The 19794-nt window shown below is 35.9% G+C and overlaps 1 protein-coding gene across 3 annotated transcripts in view; it reads right to left on the bottom strand.

Moving 5' to 3' along the window:
• PTPRM (protein tyrosine phosphatase receptor type M) overlaps nucleotides 1–19794 on the bottom strand; it is a 480156-nt gene that overhangs the window by 332930 nt on the left and 127432 nt on the right. For all 3 annotated transcript variants that reach the window (XM_070940620.1, XM_070940621.1, XM_070940622.1), the window contains exon 2: nucleotides 5247–5369. In XM_070940620.1, coding sequence (XP_070796721.1) covers nucleotides 5247–5369 — 123 coding nt within the window. The remainder of the gene's footprint in view (nucleotides 1–5246; nucleotides 5370–19794) is intronic.

Genomic DNA, 19794 nt, shown 5'->3' with positions numbered 1-19794 from the left:
TACTGGGAGAAAGATGAGAACCAGGACAAGGTTTTTGCTTCAAAACATGTTCAGTACCAAATTCAATACCCTCAGCCTTGGGGAGAAGATAGTTGCCAGGAGTCAACACAATCTACTGACAAGAAGAAACTGTCCAGAGTCATGTAGGTAATCTCCACAATCTCTCCTTCTTCCAGAGAGGTTTTGTTATCCAGTCAAAGCATCCAGCCACTATTTTCCTCATAACTCTTTCCTGCTAATCAGCAGGACATCAGCTCATCATAGTGCTCTGCATTAGTCTGCATTGGAGTCCGTGTTGACTCCTGGCAACTACCTTCTTCCCAAGGCCGAGGATGTGACTGGTGCAAAGTGACAAAGATTTTATGCCTATGATAGTTCTAGAGACATACTTTCCTAGTTTCTAACTTGGTACCTTAATCACTATACATAACTGGCTCTTGTTACCCATTCTTTGTCCATGAGAGTAGAGACATTTAAGTTAACAGACTAAAATCCTCGCATTTGGTTTCCCATTTCATTTATCCATGTATTATATTTCTTTTGGATCTTTGCTAAACTGGTAATTTCCCAAACATTTCACTTGCTGCTATATGCTGTTTATTACTTGCCAATTTGTTACTCACCAACTCCCTTTCTTGTATTCTAGTGTAATGCTTACTGAGCAGGTTAATTAGTCATCATCCAGAAATGTATTTTTTCTCCTTAGTGAGATGAATTCCATCTTTTCAAACAGCATCCGTTCCCTGAAGCTTGAACCACTGTTCAAAAATCCAAATCTCTATCATTTGTACCAATGATGCACCCAGAAATTCATTCTAAAATTTATTTGTCTTGCTGGACTTTTGCCTTCCATTGGAAGCATTACTAAAACATAATCTGAGCTCCTTCACCCTCCTTCTTAAAGCCATGAAATCACTTGGAGTCATGGAGATCATGCCTTGTAGTATCATTGGTGCTTATATGGATGAGCAGGAAAGGTTTTAATTAGCCAGTCTTCAATCTTTCTGTCATATCTTGGATTTGGGAACTTGGGGTACAGTGTACATGCCAAAATGAGATGTGGATGACAAGTGGGAGCTTCTATGCTTCTCAAGACGGAGCTACTTTTCTTTCATTTTCTTCTTGATCACTGGTAATGGGTATTTTCTACATGGATTAGGAAACAAACTTCATCTGTGGAGGGTTTTTGTGGAAACTTCTTTGGAGGCTAGAGTTGGTTGCCAGGATCTAGAGAAAAGTCTGCTTTATGCTAGTTTGCTTCTGACAGTGATGTGCTGACAACTACTTTATTATCAGCTTTGATGAAGTTGTAAAATGCCCTCCCTTGCTCAAGAAGTATTTGCGCTACTCTTGACAAATGAGGTATATAAATGATACTCTGACCTCTAGTTCACCAATTTTTTGTTTCAGAATTTCCAGAAACTGACGCTTTATATAGATAAGACCCACTTTTTCTTCTGGAGGAAGGCATAACATATCTTTTTCAGGTAATTGTCAGAACCCATTTATGGCAATGATGCTCTTATACATCACTGGGCAAAATAGTTTTTTGAAGCTAAGAACCACTAAGACTACACGAAAAATCACCGGATGCATCCATCCTCACTCATTGAGTGAGGAAATAGGAGTTTGGTGGGGAAATTTAACTGAGAAAAGATAAAGTTTAGGAAGGGGAAAGGATACTGAGCAATTTCCAATTGCTGCTCTTTGCTCACTGTGTATGATAGGAGTATTTCTTCCTATTGAGAGAACTGAGGAAGACCTAGGAACCTAGTTCCCATAAAGTGAGCTTACTCTGGAGCAAGCAGGAGAACAAACAGGAGTTTGGCACAAGAGGTGAAAATAATAATAAATGAAAGGCAACAACTGAATGGGAAAGATGGAGTTAATTTTTAAAAAATACAGAAAGGAAACTTCATACAAAAGTCTGTTTCCAGTTTGATACTAGAAAAAGAAAATATAAAGAAAAGATGGCCCAAATACACAAATGAAGGGATCACTGTGTACTAGATGAAGTAAAATAAACTAAAAGGGCAGATGGAACCTCTTTATTAGTTTTGGTTTTTCTATGTCTTTTGTTGTGGTTGTTTGGCAAGATTTCCCATCGTGTTCAGCATTTATTGCATATTAATGTTTTTATCTTGTTTTGTCAGACTGTGTGCTATCCAGACTCGGTATGGAGTTAACAGTGCCAAAATTGAATAAATACATAAATAAATGAATGAATGCATAAAATCAATCATAATTAAAGAAGCTTAACTATTTTATTTATACAAAGTTAATGCAAAAAAATAATGATGCTTGTAAAAATCAAAGATAATTGAAAAAGAGGCTGATAAAGGATAAAGTATCTATGTACCATTGATGCCACAAGAATCAGTTTACAAGAAGTCAAAGCAGAAAGTCATGCTTTGTTCTTTGTCACCACTGAGTGACACAGAATTGGAAAGAGTACAATAACTAAATAAGAACAAATAATTTATTTTTATTTTATTTATTTATTTAGAAAATTTATATAGCTACCTACTCACTCATAGTGAGTCTAGGAGGCTTACAAACAATAAAAACACAGTATAGGGAAAAAATAACCTATCCACCCCGCATCCCCTTATTTGACCCACAGTCAAATAAGCCATTTGATGGGCTCCAATCCACTCTGGGTTCCCCAGGCCCGCTGGCAAAACCAAGTCTTCAGGGCCTTCAAAAATTATTATTCAACCCATGCATTCATACTTTTTGACTCTTTTTTGACACCAAACCAAAACCTCTATGTGGAGGATGCAATGACTGGGATAGAAAGGAAAAATCCATCTATGCCAATAATATTGTATTATTTTATGTAACACCTGATCCATTCTGATTGCTCATAATGAAAGTGTACATCAACTATGGAATTTGTATATTTTATTTTCCTGAGCTTTGTTCATCAAGGAGTGCCAAAGATTGTTTGTGACATTTTCAATTATTTTAAATTTGAAAAATACTATTGCAACTTCCAAAGATACAGAAAAATGACTGCAATATGAAGAGGGATGTTGAAATGTTATGATTTAATTTCTTCAAACCACTAGGTAACACTATATTATTTGTTATGACTTTTTTTTACTTCTGGCATTATTCATTATCTCTTACTTTACTGATGTATAGATTGTAATGTTCATATCTGTAATAAGGAGATCTACCAAATTCATATTTTTGAATTCTTTTCCACTGACTAATATGATTTTAATTGCTTTTATTGGTTGAGTTGTATGGCTTTAGTAGAGACTAAATTATATTATATTATATTATATTATATTATATTATATTATATTATATTATATTATATTATATTATATTATATTATATTATATTATTATATTATATTATATTATATTATATTATATTATATTATATTATATTATATTATATTATATTATATTATTATATTATATTAATTATATTATTATATTTTAAATTATATATATTATATTGTGTGTGTGTGTGTGTGTGTGTGTGTGTGTGTGTGTGTGTGTAGTCTCCTTAGTCTCCCAATGGGCAGCAGGGTGCTTGCTGGCTGCCGGAAAAAAGCCTAGAAACTAGTGGATTGTGATTTCACTGAACTAGAGCTGCATAAAAATCTTTGTTTACATAGGAAGAACCTGGCTAAAGAGAAATACATACATACATACACACATACATACATACATACATACATACATACATACATACATACATAATATAGCTAAATAATAAAATGTGTCATTCTTAAAAGCTACTTTAAGGTAACTTAACGTATTCTTCATATTTTACTCTAGTCTATAACTTTGTGCCTTAATTGAGCTAATATCTTTAACTGATAGCTTGCAATATTGATTAAACCTCTAGCAATTTAATTGATTTAAATGAAGCTTATTTATTTAAATTTATATGCCACTTATCTCACCCATAAGGTAACACTATAATTGAAGCAACCAATCTTTGTAAGGAGTACACTGAAAGACAAACCACAGATTCACATCTGTTGTTTTTACTTTGTTTAGTAGATGTCAGACTTGTTTACCCTTCTATAATGTATATATACAACATTATATAAATACATTATTAAATTCAGAAATATTCATTAGTCAAAAAAGAAGTAAAATTATGAAGCCTTCTATACTGTGAAGTTTTTGTCTCATGTATCAAGCCTTCAACTAATTGAAAATTCTGAAGATAATGTTGGTGAAATCCCAAAAATGTTAGATTGTAGAAAGGCTTGATTACAAATAGAAGATCCTCAGAATTCTGTAGGAATTTAACAATACAGTTTGAATTGGCTGATTGCAGCCTACAGATTAATTGTGTAATAGGTTATACAACACCAAATCTAGGAAACAACTACAGAAAAAATACATATTACACAAGACATTATACTGAATTGTGATTATTCACAAATGTTCCCACAGAATTGTAAATATTGTCTAGGAGAATTAAGTTCTGAAGTTTTAATTACCATATTTTTCAGAGTATAAAACGCTCCAGACTATAAGACACACCTACCTTTTTTGGGGAGGAAAACAAGAAAAAAAAAATCTGCCTCTGCTCTGCCTCCCAGCAATTTGCCTCCTTGCAGCAAACAGCAAACAGCCCTTTTCAATTTCAGCTTCAGCACAGACTGATTAGCTCAAGCAGCTGATTGTCAGTTAGATTGGCCTCCCAAAGATCAGCTGTTTCAGGCTGTAGGGATTGCCATAGCCTATTGCTGCCTCCATGCGCTCCATTTTCCAGGGGGGCTGGCAGGTGGGTGAGGCTATATTCGGTGTATAAGACGCACCCAAATTTTTACCCTCTTTTATGAGGGGGGGGGGGAATGCGTCTTATACTCCGAAAAATACGGTAATCTTTAAGTATCTATAAAAAGTAGAGTGCTTAATTTTCAACTTATAACACCATGTAAAGTAGGAATTCTTTTTATTGGTCTTGCTTCTTTCTGATTATTCTTATTTCTGTGGAGTACAATATTCTTTTGATATGACATTGCATCTAGAAGATCTATAACCTGGATCAGACTACATAAGCAATTACCTATAATGTTTAATTTATATATTTAATGTTACTGCAAGGAAGCAAACAGTTCCTAATTTGGATACATTTTAAATTCCAGATATATAGATATTCTTAGTATTCCTAAGAAACAATATAACCAAAGGAAGAAAATGTATTTATGATATTCCTCCATAAATATGATAAAGACAGATAAAAATATTATTCCCAATAAAAACTACCTGTGGGCATCCATGGATCTGTTGTGGGCTTTGTGAATGTGTTCACTTGATCCCAGTTAAAATCATCAGCATCAGACTGACTATATCCACATGATGTAAATGGTTCATCAAATGAACAGCCACCTGGTGGGAAAAAAAGAGAGAGAAAGGTTTTAAAAATGGAGTGGACTTCGTGAGGTTTTTTAAATCTTATTTAAAGCCCTATATGCAAACCCATACTCCTTTGTATATTTTTTCCAAAGAATCCACATAAATTGGTTTCTAGGATACTGAGACTGTAGTATTATTGAAGTTGAATTTTAATTATAAATACACTGGAACTTTCTACTTAAGTATAAATACATCAGAAATGTAATCATATAGCTTCATTCATTTCAAGCCGGGCTTCCTACAGGTGTGATATATTACACAGTTTTCTATGAACAGATTGATACATATGCAAAGAGTGTCATGTATAATGTCTGTCAAGACAAAGGCTTATTCTGGTATTGAACTGAAAGCTACTGTCAAATTGTAGATAGATCATTCACAGTGTTTCAGAAGCCAGTGTGGGAATTTATTGAGGATAATATCTCCACATTCCCAGAATAGCATCAGAATGTTGAAGTTATATCACATATTCTCAGCATGGAAATGGATACATGTGCAATGGACTGAATAATGAACAGAAGGATGTTCATCAACCAAACAGTAGTCTTTTCTTATGACTACTTATGGGACTATATAATTAGGAAGGGCTTTCTGTATCTAAAAGCATAGAAGGGCCATTCACTGATTAGATTTGCAATTCCACCCCATAAATGAAACCAGCAGTATGATCAGAGAAAACAGCTAAGAGCAAAGGCATATATTAAATTAAGATCCAAATAATAAAATAAGGACAATATCTTTCAACATAGACCAAGGGTCCCCAACCCCCGAGCTGTAGCACACTACCAGGCTGTGGCCTATTCAGAACTGGGACGCATGAGCGGTAGCCCAGCACACATACACATGTAGAGAACTCAACTTTTGTGAACAGTGTGCCGGTGTGCAGTTACATGGCACGCAGCTCAACTTGCGCAACAAGTACGTGCCAGCCCATAGCTGGCGCGGCCTGGTTCCCATTTCCCCCCGCTGGGCCACCAAACCGCAAAGTTTGAGGACCACTGACATAGACTATCTGAAACTTCATTCTGTCACCGTAAGTGTTATTATGTTTCTTCATATGCTCAACCATCACTAAGTATAATCCCATTCGTAATTTATGTTGTTAGACATATCTATCTTTGTTTATATACAAGTTTTTCCTTCTGTTGAAATTTAGATTAGGGTAGATCAAATAACTTTACAAGCACAGCAATTGATGTTTTTTCAATATATTCAATATAAGAGCCGAGGTGGCACAGTGGTTAGAGTGCAGCATTGCAGGCTACGTCAGCTGACTGCTAGCTGCAGTTCAGCAGTTCAAATCTCACCAGCTCAAGGTTGACTCAGCCTTCCATCCTTCCGAGGTCGGTAAAATGAGGACCCAGATTGTTGGGGGCAATATGTTGACTCTGTAAACCGCTTAGAAAGGGCTGTAAAGCACTATGAAGCGGTATATTAAGTCTAAGTGCTATTGCTATATTGGATATGGAAATACTTGGGGATTATGACACATTTGAAAGGTATGAGTTGGTGAACACCATTCCAGTATTTTAGTCCAGTGCTTCTTAAATTAGCAGACCATTAATATACACTTCCTCCTCCTCTCCCCCCAAAGGTGTACTGAGAGGTGTTGTAAAGATTTTTAAAAAGTTTTGAGCTTTTTGGGCTTCTGAGGGCAAATCTTTCAGAAGTGAATGTGGTTTGTGACTGTCACTCCAGAAAGATTGGATCGGCACATTCCAAGATAAAAAAATATTATAGACAACATTTGAGTATGTATGGGTTGCCTGGTGCTCTGGAATGTTGTAAAGGTTAAGAAACATGGATGAGACCACATCTACATATTACGTTTTCTCTTTCATTCTAAATGTTTACCTACAATAAATTAGATATTCTACTTGTGCTTCAGATTATCTTTTTTAACTATTCTGTCCTTAAAAACGATTGAAAACAACAAAGAAGCCATGTGAAAGTAGTACAAGGGAACAGCTGTCCCCTTGGTACTACTATTGAAGCTCATGAGCAAAATAAACCCTGCTCTTCAAAGTTCTAACTTCTAGCTTCTAACTTCTAGCTACAACCAATGCTGATGTGATATTAAACCTGGTTAAACTACAGTGGTTAAATATATTATTCCAGAGGTTGGTAACTCAAACTCTCATAAGTAATTGTTATTCTGACCCAACATGATGGAAATTTAAATTTATGGTGGTTACCTAAGGCTTCTTCCTACATTTTGAACCCAGAAAAGACAAATTATCTGCTTAATTAGTATAGGTAGTCCTTGACTTATAACCACAATGGACCTCAAACTTTTGGCTGTAAGTTGTTGCAGTTGTTAAGCAGACCACCACTGGACCTGACTCAATTTTATAATCATTTTACAATGGTCATAAAGTGAGTCACCATAGTCGTTAAGCAAATCCAGCATATCTAATGGGTGTATTTACATTGGGAAACAAAATTCACCAATTGAGGTCATGTGACCATAGATTTATGGATTTTAGAGAACTTTACATAATCGGCACTTCTTATGACATCATAATTTCAAAACAAAACATTTTTTCTAATCCTATTTTTTTTTAAGTTACATTTTTAAAATATTTATCATTGCAACTTTTTAAAATATTGGAGATGTTTTTCAATTAGCAATTGGCAAATCCATCCCTGTTACAAAAGCATTTCCTCTTATTGCTCACGTCCAGTTATTAGAGCATGGATCCTTCTTCTGTATGAAACCCGATATACCTAGAAACCTTGCTTTTTATCATTCCACTTAGGTGTTAGAAGTCCAAAGGTTGAAGTAATGGTGTAACACAAGCTACTTTACTATTGCATTCTTTTTGTTTTAAAACTGCTTTACCAATGCAATACTATTGACTTCTTCTCAAAATTATCAATGAGAATAAAATGTCCCTGGAAGCTTTGGCTAAAAAAAGAACAAGAATAAACATAGACTAAGCTTGCATATTAATATTCCTAATGTGAGAAATATAAACAATGTTATCATATGGAAAACAGCCATTTGTCACCTGAGTTTCTAGCACTCGTCCAAATGCTAACATTTTCCTTTTAAATATCACCATCTGTTTTCCTTTATTATGAACTTCACAAAAGTATTACATATGCCCTAGTGGCACTCATAGTCACATTATTTTATACTATGTTCTGACTAAAAGTTATTATCTTTAGATGTTTTCAGCCAATTGGCAGCCCTGCATTTTCCATCCCAAACAAAACTAACTGAAGAGTGGATGCCATTCTCTCCAAAAACAGCACCACCCACTGAATTCAAACCATGTGTGAGGTGGTTTAAGATGCCTGCTCACTTCCTTTTTTGTTGTTGTTGTTCCTGATAGAAACCATATCCTAGGTTTATGGCTTCTGTGGACAAAAATTGTGTAGTGTATTAAGGATAAAATTTAGAAGCAATATAGAAATGTTGAAAGGTATTAAAAAAAGAAGGCACAATATTTTACTTTCAGCAGATTCCAGAAAACAAAGTCAGTCCCCACTTCATTGGGCAATATACTTACACACATACACACTTACACACACACACAGTTTAAAAAAATGTATCTTACATGCCATGATGGGAAAGGCGACACTAATGAAGATTGGAATATGCTTATGACAAAATAATATATGGCAAATTAAATCATTCACTATTTCTGCAATATTTCCAGAAATATTGCATACATTTCCAGATATGCCTGATGTGGGTCCCACTAAAAAGCATCCATCAGTAAATTAAAAACAGCCATGACCTACAAGCAACCCAACAATAGGACAGTTAGTTTACGTAACAATAAATCAAGAAAATTTATACTAAATAACACCACTAACACCTCCATTTTGCTTTATCACATTCCTACATTACATTGCTTATCTGGCTGGTTCTGTCTGGACTTGGAAGTGAAGAATGGTTAAGTCTGGTTAGTGCCTGGATGGGAGACCACATGTCAAAAAATATCCTGGTAGAATGCAACAATAAACCACTGTCAAAAATACTGCATGGCCATGCCCATTAAGTCACCAAGAGATGAGGCTGACACAACTGTATCAAAGTTAGTTTATATTAATTTTAGAGATTTGACAAAGTAAAAAATAATTATTTGAAGAAGCTTACGTGAATATAAATTAGGAGACATTAGCCAGATACATAGGCTAATCTGATAGATTTTGATGCTCTACGTATGAAATAGTGGACAACCCATTTGGGCATTTCTGGGTTACACTGCTTCTTCCTCATGCAGTAGAGATAGTAGAAATCCTTGCAGCCCAGCAGCTGATATTGGAAGCAATATGGCAGTCCATAGACTTTTATCATTTCTAATGTGACAGACGTCCTTTCAATAAGTACTTAAGCCAATTTATTAATAGAACGTTTCACACAAATGCATAATTTACTGACCTACTTGGCATCTTTTTGTGTATGGATTTTTTTCAAGCTTCTCTCTCTATAAATTCTGCCTTGTTTCTATGTCAAATGTTTTCCAGATATCTTTAGCTCACAGAGAAGTGTCTGGCACAACAAACTTTTCACAGTTTCAGTTGTTCCTGCACCTGCTGCAGAACTTCAATGAGGTCTTAAAAATAACGTCATAAACAACTTTAAAAAAAGGATCTTAGTTACCAATAATCCTTATTTTAACATTCATTATATTCGCTTTGATTGCAATGCATTTCAGTGGAAAATTTCAGGCCAAGTATTCCTTACAGATTATTATTGCCATAGTGGGAAGAAAATCACTTTAAAATGGTTTCGGTTAATATATTCAGCCAGATATACTGTACCCTTATGGAACTGGATTTCCAGCTCACTTTAAAAACTTCAGTTTTCTCTCCTTCCCTTCTTCCCTTCCTTATTTAAAACTTACAATTGAGTGTGTTACAGTAATATTCAATTTCATATTGCAATATTTTTTTTACTTCAAAGCATTTCAATGAAATCTATTATGATATTCTATTACAAGGAGACCCAAGACTATGCTAATGTCATTTTTGCCTCTTTCTTCCCATTTTGTTAAGTCTTTGATACACCAGGGACGTTACAATGAGAATCACGTTTTTGTGACTTTATGCCACTATACTGTGTACAAATCACAGCAACCCCACAGAGATTAACAATCACATAGTTACTGCTAGCTCTGTCTTTCACCCTAATCCTGAGAAGGAAATTATTTTATTTATGATATCATTTCTATAGTGCTATACAGTTATATGAAATAGGAATTCTAATTTTATGTAGATATCACAGTTGTTGTTGTTTTTTTGTATGTTTAAATGAAATGTAAGAAATGCATATCATACTGCAGTTCTGCTATTTTTAAATAACTTTTTTAAAAGCTTAAAGATTAGTTACAGTATTCTTACAAATATATATTAAGGTTCTTTTATTTTTTTTTAAAAAAATCCTCATGTTATCAATTATAATCATTTATCTTATTTAATTGACACTATATAAAATATCCAGCCCAAATTACATTAGGGAATACATTTTTGAGGGAAAAGCCCAAATACGAATCACCACCAGAAGCTCAACTTGGATCACATCATAGTCTATTCTCTTATAGTACAATTTGAGGTTGGACTTCTGAGGCTAGAGATGAAAATCTGAATCTTTAAAATTAGCTACAGTTGAAGTTACAGTCCTTGAACTCAACTCCTCTTATATCAATACAAGCAAAATCTAAGGGGCTCAATTCTCTTTGGATCTGCCTTCTGAAGGTTTGACTTCAATCATATAACATCTTTCTGGGCGCACTCTTGGCTATAGGTTACAAAGTGCCATAATCAGTATCAGTATGCTGATGATATCCAATTGTATATTTCAGCCTCTGATATGCTAAATCATGTAATTTGAATAGAATCAGCTGATCTCTGAAACCAGCAGATTATTACATACATCAATTCAAAGTTAGGGAAAAGTCTTGAGATTGGCAAACTGCAATGTGCTCTGCAGGCAAAACAAAAATTAAATGAAAGGTGTAAATGTATTAAATGAAAGGTGGCCCTTTACAAATCTAGATAATTTGAATGTGGATAAGTAGGCTATTTTATACACATACATGGCACTCTCACTTTGCTATTATCCAGATCAGTGGTGGGTTACCCCCGGTTCACAACCGTTCTGTAGAACCGGTAGTAAAACCGGTGGGAGGCTCCGCCCACCGACCCCGATGTCATCCTGCGCATGTGCAGAAGAGCGAGCAAGCAAAGCAAGCGTGCATGCGTGGCCCCGTTGCAAACCGGTAATAAAGGTAAGTAGAACCCACCCCTGATCCAGATGTATGTCAAATCCCATTCTTGTTTAAAAATTCAGACAAGATAGCCAAATATTGTGCCTTGGCCCATAGAATCAGAGAAAAAAAATGTATTGCTCTTATTTGATGGATCAGAGGCCATTGGTTTGTGGTTTTGGATCTGAGCTTCTTTCATGTCATTTATATCATCTTGTGTATAGGATATGATGTGATTATTTATTGTAATGAAATAATTAACATATAAAATCTTGCAGACTTCTCTTTGCAAGATTTCACATGTTCATTATTTTATTACAATGAGTGATCATATCATATCATATGACACAAGGCCAAATTGTAAATCAACCTGGAATGAATGGATGCTAAAATGAACTAATATTTTTGTAAATGCAAATTTAAAGCATCTCTGTTCAAAAATTGTATTTAATGAAATAGGTAAGAAGCAGAGTATATGAAAAATTCTTTCAGGTAACAAACATACAAACCAAAATCATTTTAAGTATAAAACAAAGAAAAAAAAGAACTGTGATCAAAGCTTCATTTTTTTGACAGATTTGATGCCCAAAGTAGAAATAAAGTTGAAACTGCATTTGGTATGAAAGACATGAATATCAAAGCAGTTTATGAAAGACCTTTCTTTCCTAACCAGAAGAATGAAAGTTATATAAAATATTAATAAGCACAGGTATATGTTGCAATTAAGAAGTTGAAATATAGAGGTTAGATTAGGCATCAGATGGAAAATATTTTAACATCACATTTTATATAAACAAAAGTTTCTATTACGTATACAAAACTTAATATTAGAAATAATATTCAGGTATTATACTGTAGCCTGGATCCACTACCCGTTTTTAAACATTTGCTTCAGGGGTTCTACTTACCTTTACTACCAGTTCGCAACGGGGCCATGCGTGCTTGCTTCGCTCGCACTTCTGCGCATGCGCAGAAGCTTCCTGATAATGTTGGGGACAGTGGGTGGAGCCTCCTGCCGATTTTACTACCGGTTCTATAGAACCGATCTGAACCGGGGCCAACCCACCACTGATTTGCTTAGAATTAAATTTAATTCTTGTTAAAAAATAAAGTGAAAACAATTTTATGTTTTGCAAAGTGGAAAAGAAATGAAACCCACTATCAAAATATAGTTAGCATTACTAAACTATTAAAGACTGAAAAAAACAGTGTTATCTTTTAATAATTAATATACTTATTGAAATACTTCCCTACCCAAGATACATAAAGCTAATTTTTTAAAAAAAATTACAATTGCATTAAAGCCCAGACTAAAAGGCAAGTTAGCAGTAATTGAGCAAGAAGGAAATCACAATTAGATAAATCTTTGAAACAATGACAGGAACAAATAAGCCTCTCCTGCTATTACAGTACTAAAAAGCATGTGTCTACAACTTTGTGATCATTTTATTAGCTTCACAGAAGTTCTGCAAAAAGAATCACCTTCAGGGACTTTTTAAAACTTAAAAATATCATATCCCCATAATTTAGGGGCCACCTAATGACAGAGATTAGGGCCTAGATGGGGGGAAAACCCCCAAAACATGAGGTGACCATTTTAACATGCGAAAAATTAATTTACCTTGATTGTACCATCAAAATAAACACAGAGAAACATGAATTGTAATCATGTTATTATTCAAATAACAATTATTTAACATCAGTAAACAAATAACTATTAATGGAGATAGGTCAGCATCAGCAATTTAAATTGACTGTGCTCTTGAAGACCTAATAGATGTAGGAAAAGGTTTAAAAAAAGGGATGAATTTAAAAAGAACTAGTATCACAATTACACTATTCTGGTCCTTAGCCAGTTGGTAGATAGGAGAGAGATAGGAGAGAAAGGCCAGCCAAGAAATATCCTTTATTAATGTATTTTTGACATGTGGCACCAACATTTGACTATCATCATCATCATCATAATAAACAAACAGCATTTGTTCAAAAAGTTAGATAAGTGATTTTGATCAGATCTCCAGATGTCCAAACAATGCATTCATCCACAAAGTACTGATTCAACACAAATACGGGTAGAATATTTCCACTAAATAGTGGTTACCCCCATTTGCAGATTTTATTACCTGGATTTTTGTAGGTGTTTAATATGTGTGTTTTATGCAATTAATAGATAACATTTTGAGCAACTACTTCATTGAACATAGCTTTTGTTCAATGATATTCCCTGGAGAAGAAATTCATATGCAGAACAAAATAAAATCACAAATTAGTTGATTACACATACAGTATTTATAGCCATAGATTCTTTACTCATTTTGCTGCCTCTGGCATTTTTAATACTTTATTTTCTTCTTGTTTTGTTTTGCTTGAAAAATTATTCATTCTAAGCAGAAAAAGTCAGTTTCTTTTCATTGCCAAAGGCTACTGTAGTTTCAACCCAATTTGCTAACAACAAAACCTGCTATTCAGCTTATCTCCTTTTAGTAACTGCTGTCAGCAGACCAGATTGTCTTTCTCTGCAAACAAACAAAAATCTGCCTCTGCTGCAGATGATAAACAGAAACTTCTGCACCCTTCACTCATCAGGAATTCCCAGGACCACCTGATTATGGTTATGTGATAGGCTTTGGTGCTGCCACCAATCACTTTTCCAAAGCTGACTTCAACAAATGGCTATCAAGACAAGCCCAAGGATACTTGATTTGCTGTGTTGATAAATGTCTATGGAGATTCTCAGTCATCTAGGTCATGGTTGTCCCTCAATTGACCTCAATTGGTGAATTTTTTTTCCCAGTGGAAATACACCCATTAGATATGTTGGATTTGCTTAACGACTATGGTAACTCACTTTATGACCATTGTAAAATGATTATAAAATTGAGTCAGGTCCAGTGGTGGTCTGCTTAACAACTGCAACAACTTACAGCCAAAAGTTTGAGGTCCATTGTAAAAGCACCTTTGGGACTGTGTTAAAATTCTGTTAAAATATGTATTTTAACAAAAAGGTCCTTAAAATAATATTATTAAGTTCTAGTCTTTGGTCTGAGCCTTTAATGGAAATAATAAACTCAAAATGACAAATATTTGTAAATAAAATTAAACTGTCCTTCTTAATACTGAGAGGACACAGTCCAAACAAAGCAAAAGCTTTCTAGGATAATCTTATTTATATGCTAGTCCTTCCCAACTTCCTTTTAAGATTCATACTATTAAATAACCAAGTAGAAGGAAATAAGAATACTAATAAATGTGGTTTAATGCTTTCCATTCTAATAAGTTCTTACACAAAAGTTTACTATATTTACAATTACATAGTTATTTTCCCTTACATTTCCATATGTTAAATTTCAGTGGTGGGTTTCAAATTTTTTTACTATCGGTTCTGGGGGCGTGTTTTGCTTGGTGGGTGTGGCTTGGTGGTCATGTGACTGAGTGGGTGTGGCCAACTTGACATCACTCACGGCCACGGCCACTCAATCACATAACCACGCCATGTAGCCATGCCCACAGAAAAAGGTAGGAAATTTTTTTGAATTTCTACCTGTCTACTTATTTTCTGCCCAGGCATGGCCTAATCTATCAAAGGCCTCCTCTTGCATGCCGCCCCTCCCTTCGCCAGTCGCACATGTCGCCCCATTTCCCCTCCTTCAGTGGCCCTGGACCTAGCCCCGCTTCCTCCCCCACCACCGCCTCTTTCTTTGGGTTGCTTAGCTTCTTCCTGCAGCAGCTGGTCTGGAGTCCGGAAGGCAAGCTGACCTCTGGTAGTTTTTGGTGGCCTCCAGCCAGCCGCCGCTGCTGCCAGGAAGCAGCTGGTAAGCAGGCGGCGAATGGGAGGCTTCTCGCAGTCACATCGAAAAAGAAAAAGGTCACTGAAAAAGCCGCCGCCATCGCATCCCATTGCCTGCTTCATCGTGCTCGGACTTACGTATCCCATTGCCTGCTGCGTTGGTCCACATATGTGTGCAGCTGGCGCGAAGAACAGGGCGGCAACGGCAGCTGCTTTTTCAGCAACCTCCCGTAGTTTTTAGTGGCCTGCGGCCAGTCTCCCAGCCACCACCTCTTTGCCAGCCACTTCCTGGCAGTCATGCAGGCAGGTGGGACAAGAGAGCGGCGACCGGGCTACTGGTTCGAAGGCATCAGGGGTTCAGCCAGCGGTCGCTACTAGTTCGGCAACCCAGGCCAAATTACCACTATCAGTTTGCCCAAACCGGTGCGAATCAGTAGAAACCCACCATTGCACTATTTATATATAACTTACATATAATAAACAGATTCAATGTCATTGCTTTTCAATGTTATTTAATATTTTTACATGCAATTCTTTTTCTAAAAGTTTTTAGAGTTAGAAATAATGATAAAGAGAAAGGCTAAAATACTAAGATAGCCAAGTACAACCTATTGATGGAAGGAAGAACTCATTTGTGAATGTAGAGCAACTATGTCAACAAACTGAAAATGATTTTCCCCCAGAATGTACACTGTGATTTATAATTGGTCTGTAGAGTAGGATAAATCACTGAAAAAGGCATGAATCATTCCTTTTTCAAGACAGAAATTATGTGGCTGGAATGTTCATGGGGGAAATCTTATCTAAAGTTCTTTCCTAAGAATCTATTTAATTGGTAGTGTGCTCCACTGAGTTCAATAAGGCTATCCTCTGAATAATCATGCTGCATTGGAAAGAATGCACTTCAACAGTGCCCAACAATCAGCTCCTCATTTCACACAAAGCAGATCCTTGCACATAGAATAATTCCTGGCAAAACAGTCTGGAAATAGGCTTTGTTGCCCAAGTAGACAGAATCGGAATCATTATAAGCAAAAAGAAAAAAAAAAATCTTGGGAGAAAACATTCACTAACAAAAAGTGCAGATGAATGGACTAGGCTCCAGCATGAGTCTGAATTTTCGGAAAAGTAAACTTCTGGTACGGGTGATTGATACAGATTGTATCTTGCAGGATGAAGACAGCATTGTATGATGTCTAATATCACTTGTATTCCCATTTTCTTGTTATTCATACGAGCCTTGGTCTAAAGAGTTGAGACTGTAAAGGTCATTCTTAATTGTAGCTGTAAGAAGGATTTCGAAAAAGCAGCTGTTATTAAATAGAAAATGAGTAGATGACCCGTTAACTTTCTGTTCTTAATTGAAGGGAAAAAGATGTTCTCCAATGAAATTTCATTATGTGAAATGTATAGAGCCTACTAAACTTGCAACTTGCCCTTATCCTTAAACAGACATAATTAACTGTGGGGGACCTTTCCATCACACTTACACAGAAAATATTATATCGTCTTTGCTTCAGAATCCAAAGTCTCTGCTTTGAAATTTTTGGAATAGCGAAAGTAATTTCACAAGCCACCTTAAGCTTTTCAAAAATTGAACTGCAATACTAAAAGGCATGGTGAGATAATGAAAGATTTGTCAGCTTTTCAAAAAAAAAAAAGCAGAGTTAAATGCTTCACAAATGTAAAACTTGAAAGGCAATATTTAATACAGAATCTCTATATATCTATCACTGAATTACCAAAGAGCATGTGGGCAGCTGCAGATCTTCCACAAGAATGGGAAAAAACTTTGACTTGTCATAGATACTTCAAGATATACTAACAAGTATTAGTTTGAAAGGGATTACTGGCCTTCATTTCCAGTCTAAAAAATCTTCTGAAAATAAGCAGCTAGAACAAAAGCTTAAAAAGTGGACTATAATCCTTGTGCTATTCATTCAGCAGGGAATAACAGATGACATTGGAACTTTAATAAGCAGGAAAAGAAAAAAATATAGGGGACAATTGGAATAATAAGATAAAAGAAAGTTTGGAAGTAAGGAATTCTTAAGCTATATTTTAAATTCCACAATCAATCACCATCTAAAATATTCAATTCTACCAACAACAATAGTGTCACCATAATTCATGGGTAACTGTAGTCAGGTTATCCCTACCCAGGAACTCTAGGAAATGCAGACTGTGCATTCTCAGGAGAACACAATCTCATCATCTCTAGCTTTATTGTCTATGTGTCAGAATCCAATCTTGCCTTACTGAGCATCATCCAGTTCACCATGCAATCAGTGACTTAGGATTTGCACATATAATTTAAAAATAGTCTGAAAAAAATCAATACGATACATTAATTTTCCAAAAAATTAAGATGTTATTCTATGGGAGAAAAATATTCAATTACATCCAAGCACTAAACAAACACTTCTGCTTATTCTTGGCTAAGGACCTTAATCTATGCCCTTTAAATTGTACTCAGAGGCCTATTTATTACTTCATATTCCACTATCCCTCCAGGAATTCAAGTAGCATGTGTTGAAGGAAGGTAAGGGTAAAAGATTAGATTATTCATAAATCACCATTCAGCAGGAAGAATTGGCTGCTTGTATATAACTGGAATATATTTGAATATATACACAAACACACTCACCTATGCAGGGCATACCTTGTATCTCTGTTTCTTACAGAACTCTGGTCATTAGTCCCATCCTCCTGAAGGAGAAAGAAATCAGAATAGCCAAGGAAGTGTCAGCTTAATTCTTCTTTGTCCTTTGTACTCAGAATTATAAAACAGAATTTTACTGTAATGAGTGAGCCAGCTTGGTGTAGTGGTTAGAGAATCAGGTTATAAACCAGGAGACTGTGAATTTTAGTTCTATCTTTGGCATGAAGTCACCTGGATGATCTCGGGCCAGTCACTTTCTCTCAGCCCCAGAAAGGAGACAATGGCAAATCACTTCTGAAACACTTTGCCAAGCAAAGTGATTTGTCCATACAGTTCTGAGAATTGGACATAATTAAACAGAAGAAAAAAATGTCTTTGTAGTCAAGAAAGAATTAGGATGTGATAGATATTTTACCATGGATGACTTAGAACTACTCACATTGCTGTTCTTTGTTCTTGACATTATGGAATTCAGAAGGAATATTGAGATCAAATGTTAGCAAGAGGGCTAGTAAAAAGGGTTGCACAAATTGACATATGACCACATGAAGAATTCAATTTATTGACAAATAAATGTTTCTTCTTTATCATGATCTCTGTAATTTGCACATACTGGTTGGTGCATAGGAAGCTTTTTACCTGGAGAAGGAAATAACTGAATGTCTGTAGAGATTCTCAGTCATCCAGGTCATGGTTGTCCCAAAGGTGCTTTTTCAGGAGGCAACTGGACTTTGTTTTTTCTTTCAAAGATGTTTTGCTTCTCATTCAAGAAGCTTCTTCAGCTCTGACAGAATAGTGGGGAATGGGAGGATTTATATTCCTTCCAGACAGCTGGTTGTTGCAGTGCTGTTGCACTGTTTTAGAGCAGTGTTCTCAACCTTCCTAATGCCGCGACTCTTTAATACAGTTCCTCATGTTGTGGTGACCCCCAACCATAAAATGTATGCCAAAAGTCCAAGCCTGTGAGCACTCACGCGCTCTCGCGTGCCAGCACCCATAATGCAATGGGTGCCCCATTTGCGCATGCACATGACTCCCCATGCTCCTAATGCACATGTGCCTCACACTGCGCATGTGCACATTCAACCCGCACTGCACATGTGCGCGCCCTCCATGCATGCACCCCCACTTTTTCCAAGAGGGCCGGCGTGCCTCTTACCGGAGGACAACCAGTTACCGGCCCATTCCCTGGCAAGACAGCTTGCCAGGGAATGTTTTCCGATGGTCTTAGGCGACCCCCGTGAAAGGGTCGTTCGATCCCCAAAGGGATCACGACCCACAGGTTGAGAACCGCTGTTTTAGAGGGTTATTAAAGCACTAGGAGGTTTATCTGTGTCTGAGGGTCACCTGAGTAGTGCTTTCAGTCCTGTAGGCTGCAATTTTTTTCTCTGGAAATCCATTCCTACTCCCAAACCATTCAAAGGGTGTTCATCCCAAATTGTATACGTCTTCAAAAGAAAAAACAAGGAAGTCTAGTTGCCTCCTGAAAAAGCACCTTTGCAAATGATTGAATAAATGTTGATATCTGAAGAAAAGGTGGCTTTTTCAAAGATAGATGATAATGAAGACTTTGCATAGTTTTAGCAATGGGATTCTGTAAAGGAAAGTTACAGGCATTGCTATTGCTCTAGTACAATCAGTTCCAATTCAAAGGAGGCACGGCTGTCTGGTAAGCTTGTTTTTCAACAACAAAAAAAAAAGTAAAGATTGCTACTAGCCATTTGGACC

Source organism: Pituophis catenifer, unplaced genomic scaffold, assembly GCF_029215685.1.
Source record: "Pituophis catenifer annectens isolate HBS135680 unplaced genomic scaffold, rPitCat1.0.hap2 SCAF_3, whole genome shotgun sequence".
Lineage (NCBI taxonomy): Eukaryota > Metazoa > Chordata > Lepidosauria > Squamata > Colubridae > Pituophis > Pituophis catenifer.
This window is presented reverse-complemented; position numbering and strand designations above follow the sequence as displayed.